This window comes from Hipposideros armiger, unplaced genomic scaffold, assembly GCF_001890085.2.
Source record: "Hipposideros armiger isolate ML-2016 unplaced genomic scaffold, ASM189008v1 scaffold_482, whole genome shotgun sequence".
In the NCBI taxonomy this organism is placed as follows: Eukaryota; Metazoa; Chordata; class Mammalia; order Chiroptera; family Hipposideridae; genus Hipposideros; species Hipposideros armiger.
Window position 1 is genome coordinate 1213505 of NW_017731832.1, and position 7564 is coordinate 1221068.

At 45.3% G+C, this 7564-nt stretch overlaps 1 protein-coding gene across 2 annotated transcripts; it reads left to right on the top strand.

Annotated features, from left to right (window-relative positions):
- The first annotated feature begins 2156 nt into the window (after positions 1-2156).
- On the top strand, positions 2157-7001 carry PSME3 (proteasome activator subunit 3). 2 transcript variants are annotated; one of them, XM_019666984.1, is made up of 11 exons: positions 2157-2457; positions 3130-3162; positions 3280-3342; positions 3530-3634; positions 4541-4589; positions 5131-5243; positions 5475-5543; positions 5697-5764; positions 5864-5918; positions 6045-6131; positions 6762-7001. In XM_019666984.1, the coding sequence occupies exons 1-11, from the start codon at positions 2416-2418 to the stop codon at positions 6840-6842; spliced, it is 765 nt and encodes a 254-aa protein (XP_019522529.1). In that variant the 5' UTR covers positions 2157-2415; the 3' UTR covers positions 6843-7001. The 2 variants fall into 2 exon arrangements, with proteins under 2 accessions (XP_019522529.1, XP_019522530.1); XM_019666985.1 differs by lacking the exon at positions 2157-2457 and adding an exon at positions 2820-3031.
- The last annotated feature ends 563 nt before the right edge of the window (positions 7002-7564 follow it).

Below are 7564 nucleotides of genomic sequence, written 5' to 3' on the forward strand. Positions count from 1 at the left end.
CTTGTAGAAGACAAAACACAATTATCTGAGAACAAAGCCATATTTCAACAAGCACAAACAGTAAGTTTTCAAGTTGAAATTATTAATTCTGAAAGAAATGCAGAATAATGGCATACTTAAAAAAGGGTGAAGTTATTTGGGAGAGCATTGCTGAAGATCCAGATCAGAGTTCAAAAATTTCTAGGGACAAGTGTTACAGAAAGAAGAGGGAAAAGGGAGAAACGTTAGATGTTAATAAGGAACAAAGGTAATATGAACTATGTTGTATGTAGCCTTGAATAACTGGAAAAGGACTTTGAGTCTGAAAGCAGGGGTGATAATTATATAGTTTAAGGGGTAACCTCTTCATGCTAAGCACTAACAGGTCGCTTATCTGATAATGGCTACTATGTATCTAGTACCTGCCTTGTGTCCTGGTACTGCGCTAGTTCTTTTACATATATATGACTTCCATCATAACAACCCTACAGAATTACATATTATTTATTAATAATGATTGAAATTCCATTTGACAAATGAGGGAATTGACACTCAGCATTTCAGTAATTTTACCAATATATTGCAGGTAGTAAAGAGCTGAGGTGGGATTTGAAGCTACGTCTCTCGGATTCCAAAGGCCATAGTCAGTCGTACTTCATTTAACTACATATTCCCACCATTTCCCTTGCACTTGGCACAGAGGCCTGCCCAGGATAAATGTTCAGCAGCAACAGTGACCCCCAAAATGTAAATCAGATGACCGGACCTGCCTTTGTCCAAATTGTTTCCTAACAACCCTCCCCACCCCACTTTCACTCCCATCCCCAGTTCACTAGTCTTTCAATTTCTTCAATAGAACCTCTTTCCTTCCCTGGGTATTTATCTGTGCTGCACCTATACCCTTGAAGGTTCATCCCCTTACTCTTCCCACGCTAACCCCTTTACATCCTTTAGATCTCAGCGTAATTGTGACTTCATCTGAGAGGCCTTCCTTGGTTGACCTTCTATCTAAAATAGACCCCTGGTATATTCTCTACATCAGTCATTTGTTTCCTAACACTTATCAAATTTTGTAATTATGTTGTCAGTTTACCTTCTGGTGTCCTTCCCAGTATTAAACCCCATGAGACCAGAGAACTTGAGTCTTGTTTACCTTTGATTTCCCAGCGCTGTGCTGTTCAATACAGGAGCCACTAGTCACATATGGCTATTCAGTACTGCAAATGTGGCGCTTCTGAATTGAGATGTGCAGTGAAGTGTAAAATTCATACCAGATTTTGAAAGACTTAGTGTGAAAAAAGAATGTATATGATCTCATTAATATTTTTATGTTGATTACATGTTGAAATGATATTTGGTTAAACTGGGTTAAACATATGACTAAAATTAATTTCACTTGTTTACATTTTAGTGTGGTTACTAGAAGATTTTAACTTATGTAAGTGACTCACATTAAATTTCTAGGCTCTAAGGCAGTCTTGTCCCAGAGCCTAGCTGTGTCCTGGCCCATTTTATTGAGCGAAATAACCAATGTTGAGACAGACCGAATGAGAGGGTAAGCGAAGAGGCAGAGTCTCTGCCTTCCATTAGGAAAATGGACACAGGATTGTCCTAGAAGTCAGGAGATCTGGGTTCTGGTCCAGAATTTACTGGAATCACGTGTAGCCCAGACCACTCTGGGCGTCAATTTGCCCATAAGGCAGTTGATTTCAGAGATCTGAAAGTGTATGAGAATAAGTGGCGGAGAAAGGTGGGGAAGCCTGGCACAAAAAAACTTGTCTTCTGTTTGGCTCTAGCCTAACACTAGAGCTAGGGCTAACGGGAGGAAGCAGCAGGAATCGCAGGCTAGACGCCGCGAAGCCAGCGCCGGGACCGCTAGCTTCCTGGGTTTGACGTCACTGGGGTGCGACGGCGTCGTCGGTCCTGCCCTCGAAGGAGCAGCGGCTAAGAAGGTCTCTTCAGTGAAGACGAGTGCGAGGCTAACAGAGAGTCAAACAGTTCCCAAGTCTCTCTGAGACTCAATTCTAAGTATATCAGCCTCCGCCACTCTTCCTTTTTCTTCCCCCTTACCAGGCACAGGATCCCGGGAAATGCGAGCCGGGCAGGAGAGTCCAACACCAAACTTCAGCACGGCTGCGCAGAGCACGTGCGCATCCTCGCCGGAGCCCCGGCGATCGGCTGTGACGTAACTTCCGTCGTGAGAGGCGAAAGCCGGGAGGGCGAGCAAGAGCGATCAGGCAGCAGGCAGCAGGCAGCTGGCCCCAGGCGGGCGGGCAGACGGCAAAGAGAGGGGGGGGGAGCGAGCGAGCAGTGAGTGAGCCAGCGAGGGCGGCCGCGTCCCCAAAGCAGCCGAGATTCCTCCCGTCCCTCTGACCCCCTCCCCGGAGCCCACAGCGCCTCCGGTCTCCAGCGGAGCGGACACGGCCCGGCCCGGCCATGGCCTCGTTGCTGAAGGTGGATCAGGAAGTGAAGCTCAAGGTAGCGGCACCGGCCTGGGCCTCCTTACCCCTCGCTTCGATCCCAGAGCAATCTGACCGGCTCCCCACACCCCATGGCGTCTTTGTCTCCCTGGGGACACCAGCTCTGAGCTTCCGCTCGGCTCAGCCCAGCCCCCCACTCCGAGACGGCTTCAGGGGAGAGGATAATATAGGGTGGCCCTCAGTACCTCGTTTGGTGATGGAGAGCCCCGGGGGGACTTCCGCGGACACGTGGTGAACTCAGTGCTTTATGCTAGTGACAGCTGGATATTCCCCAGCCCAACAACGTCCCCGCCTCCGGACGCTGCCGCTGCCCCTGCCTTTGGCGTCAGTCCTGCCTCATCGTAGGCCAGGTCTGGATGGGGGTTGGCACGTTTATGAGTTCACACCTCCCCTATCCACTTGTCTTTTGTCTGCTCTCAAACTCAGACAGCCTCAGACACAGGGAGGGAGGGAAGACCGGCAGGTGCTGACCTCAAGCCCTGCTTCCCTCTTCTGAGATGGAGAAATGGGTCCGCAAAAAAATAAAGTATTTGCAATCTGGGGGCCTCTCAGCTTCTCATTACAATTACAAGGTGAGGCAAAGACAGCTAGATGGGTTTCCCTATCCAGCCCATACCTCTGTTGCCAGGTACTGACTTTCTGTTACTGAATTGCTCTTTGTTAATTTTAGGTTGATTCTTTCAGGGAGCGGATCACAAGTGAGGTGAGTGAAATAAATAGAAGAATGTCTGTTGGTTAATAATTGGGAGTTTCCCAAAGAAGAGATGACTATAGAGAGAGACCATCCCACGATTATTAATGTATTTTTCCTCATCTTTAGGCAGAAGACTTGGTGGCAAATTTTTTCCCAAAGAAGTTGTTAGAACTTGATAGTTTTTTGAAGGTGAGAGACCCTTTTCTTTTCCGCAGATTTCCTGATATTTTTGGCCCTGGTCTTTCTGTCAAATGGGACAAATCATGTCTTGATTCTGTTTTGTTTTGTCCTGTAAAGCACTCTCATTTCTTGCCCTTGAAATTCGTTGTTCATCTTGAAAAGACTAATGTTTTTAGGGGGGGCTTCTCTATTTCAGGAACCAATCCTAAACATCCATGACCTAACTCAGATCCACTCAGATATGAATCTCCCCGTCCCTGACCCCATTCTTCTCACCAATAGCCATGATGGACTGGACGGTGTAAGTGTCCTATATTTATCTTTGAGTTCTGAAGCAAAAGGTTTTCTGTCCTCTATTTCTTGGTCAGTTTGAACATGTACAAAGGAGACAGTGGGATTTGGATCGGGGAATGAGGACTCGCACAGACATGATGGCTACAGTACACCCCCTTTAGACCCTGATTTTCATTTATAGCATGGGGTGAATTTGCTAATGCTACTCTGTGTTAAGAGTGAGTTTCAAGTAGACTGATAGCTACAGGTTCCCTCAGGTTATCTGGTCTGTCCTCATGGCTCTAAGCAAGACTTTTCTTACCTGTTTCAATGTCTTGAGTCTTGTTATGGGATCAGTAGTTTTTCTTGGTGTATAACTGCAGTCCCTATCTTTATTGTGCAGCTTTAGTTCCTAGTCCTTATCAGTTATATGTCCACATTCTATAACACTGATGACACTGTGTTGTTCTCTGTCTACATTTTTGTCTCACTGATAGGATTTGCAATTCTGTCTTAATCATCTTTGTATCCCCAGCACCTAGCATTGTTCCTAGTACATAGTAGGTGCTAAATACGTGTTTCTTCTCTGAATATTATGTTTCCTTGTGGAACCAGCAGATTTGTACATATTCCCTTAATTTTATTTACCTTGCATTGACTAGTTCTTTTTTCCCTATGGTTTATAGTATCCACCCATCTTCTCTACTTTCTTAATATGGTAATATTGTGTGAAAGGTTGGTTTTACCAACTAGAATGTAAGTTGCTTTGTGGCAAGAACCTTTTCTTAAAGCATTGTATGTGCTTAGTAAGTTGTGCATAAATTAATAAGATAACTATGGGGTCAAAGAAGGGATTAAACTTGCTTGAAGTATTACTTGTGATAGGGATGTGAGCGTTGGGAGCAGGCTAATTCCTGTCTCTTCATATCCTTAGCCCACTTACAAGAAGCGAAGGTTGGATGAGTGTGAAGAGGCCTTCCAAGGTAAGAGCCATCCTGCCTCACCCCACCCATGCTTTGGCTTGCAGCCTTGAGAAGCAGGATGGATCTGGTGTTCTCCTGGCCTGGTAGCAGGATCTGATTTTATTTCCCAGAGTTATCATTCCCACGTCTTCCAAACATGGTCATTGTTTAGCACTCTCAACCTAATTTTCCAGTGAACAGGGAGGGTTTGACTTTGTGTGAACTGCCAAAGGAGAGAGGCTGAGGGTGGCTACACATTGCAGATTTTTCACAGAAGTCCCAGTTTATGTTATTTTTTCCTTTTCAATAACAGTTGCTACATTAAATCTTTAGAGCGTATTTTAATTTCCTTATTCTTCAGACTTTGAGAATACTTTAGACATTCACTTGTTAATCCATACATTTTCTCTTTGATTCTGTTGGTGGTGTCATGGTTCGTAGATAGAGTTGTGTAAAAGGCAGAGGTCATGGCATCTCATGGGTCTGGGGAAAAAGAAAGGTGGGGGATGCTATGTCCTGCCCCCCCACCCCAATCATTTGGCCTTCTTCATGTCCCTGCCAGGAACCAAGGTGTTTGTGATGCCCAATGGGATGCTAAAAAGCAACCAGCAGCTGGTCGACATTATTGAGAAAGTGAAACCTGAGATCCGGCTGCTGATTGAGAAATGCAACACGGTGAGGCAGAGGCTAGTGACCTGTGTATGGGCTGACTTCAAGCAGCCTGGCTTGAACTATGAAAAATGATGGATGGTGGGGCTGGAGGCATGGTGGTGATACAGGTATTGGCAGACTAAGTATTGGCTCCTGTGCTCCTGGCATCTGGCCCCAGCAGCATGAATTATATACTTCATGGTGTTAGCAGAAAAAGCCATGGTCTTTATGTATTTTGGTCTCCTCACCCTACAGGTCAAAATGTGGGTACAGCTCCTGATTCCTAGGATAGAAGATGGGAACAACTTTGGGGTGTCCATTCAGGTAATGTGCTTGTATTATACACTGGAGAGGAAGGTTTAGGAGATATTGTACTTTCATCTTCCCTGCTTTATCTGTTTTTCCTTTCTCTGTGGTCTGCTGTGGGGTGACATGGAGGTGAGTTTTGACTCACTGTTGGGCTTTTTTTTTTTTCAGGAGGAGACAGTTGCAGAATTAAGGACTGTTGAGAGTGAAGCTGCATCTTATCTGGACCAGATTTCTAGGTAGGGCTCCTTGGGCTTGGCCCAGGAATTGGGGGCTGGTGAGGTGGTAAGCGCTGTCCAGGGTCTCCTGCAGCTTCCTCTTCTTCTCTCTCCTTCCAGATATTATATTACAAGAGCCAAATTGGTTTCTAAAATAGCTAAATATCCCCATGTGGTAAGTAAGGGTTTTGTGGTCTGAGGGTGGAAGTGGTAGGATAGGGAGGAGTGACTGTTACTGGGGAAGAGCTGCCTGTGGACAGTCAGGCCTTGGGAACCAGCCTTTCTCTGCCCCTTCTTTCAGGAGGACTACCGCCGTACCGTGACAGAGATTGATGAGAAAGAATATATCAGCCTTCGCCTCATCATATCAGAACTAAGGAATCAATATGTAAGTGACTTTGGCCCCTGCCCACAGTTGCTCTGGCTTCTCTTAGTTCTGGTGATAAATTTCTTGCCACTGTCTGGGGACAGAGATAAAATAAGTAGAACAAATTCTCTTCATCAACCGAGTGTTGAGAACTGTGAAGTCATTGAGGCTATCTAGCTGGGTATCTCCTTTCTTTCCACCTGGGTGGGAGGGAGTGCAATATAGTTGTAGAGGTGAAGATGCAGTTGTTAGAGTTAGACAGACTTAGGTTTAGAATCGACTCTACCTGTAATGTGTGGCTTTGGGCAAGTTGTTAAACCTCAGACTTCAGTTTCTCCATCTCTAAAATGGAATGTATATTAGAGTATCTACTGCACAACATGGTTTTTAAGAATGAGTAAGATAACATTAAAGGACCCAGTGCAATTCTTGGTATGTTAAGTGCTCAATAAATGTTAGTTATTATTAGGCCCAGGTATACCCAGTTTTGGGGTATAAGACAGGTAGGGCAGCCATCCTAAATTTAGATTCAAATGAATGAGATTGGGATTAAGTGAAAGATTGTTTGGGAATTTGTGGGGGAGGGGTCTTGTTCTTTTTTTGAGGTAGGTATAGAACAGATGGGTGATTCCCTGAGCTTTCTTCTTCCAGGTCACTCTACATGACATGATCCTGAAAAATATCGAGAAGATCAAACGGCCCCGGAGCAGCAATGCAGAGACACTGTACTGAGGCCAGGGCCAGAGCCAGGGGACTCTGTGAGTCTGGCTCAAGACCGACATTGCCTTGGTTTGTTACATGACTATCGTGATGGGGAAACTGGCTGGAAATAGTAATCACACCTCTCTGTTTTTAGTTAGAGTCTAATGAAACTCTCATGTAGTTCTGTGACGTGTTTACCTCTTTTTTCAGGCCTCAGGAACTCTTCTATTTCCTCCCCTAATGCCCCACACCCAACCTGACCTAATTTCTGGAGCACTCCAGGTTTGTGTATGCAGGATGTTGGCACAAGAATACTTAATATTTTCTCCCACCTTCCCCCCTGCCCCTGCCATGTCTTAGGCTTTGTGTTTTCGTCCTTTTGATTTTTAGTTGGTTAGAAGCTGAGGGAACTTGAAGGAAAGTACTAGATGTTTTTTTAGGATCTGGGGTCGGGGGTACCAGCTCCTCTCTTATGTTAGTGTCTCTTGCCACTGTGGGACTTTGGATCCTTCCTGCTACAGTTAGGATGATGACTTCGGGTTTCCCACCTTGAACCTGATCATGAGAAGAAACACCTTAAGACCTCAGCTAAGTCCCTAGTTCCTTCGTATGTTTTTATAACTAGAATTTTTACATACACATATGTGCGTGATAGATGCACACATACAGACATGCATGCATCTGTCTTCCTACTCTGTTACCTGACATCCTCCCACCCTTTCACGAATGCTGTCTCACACACACACACACAC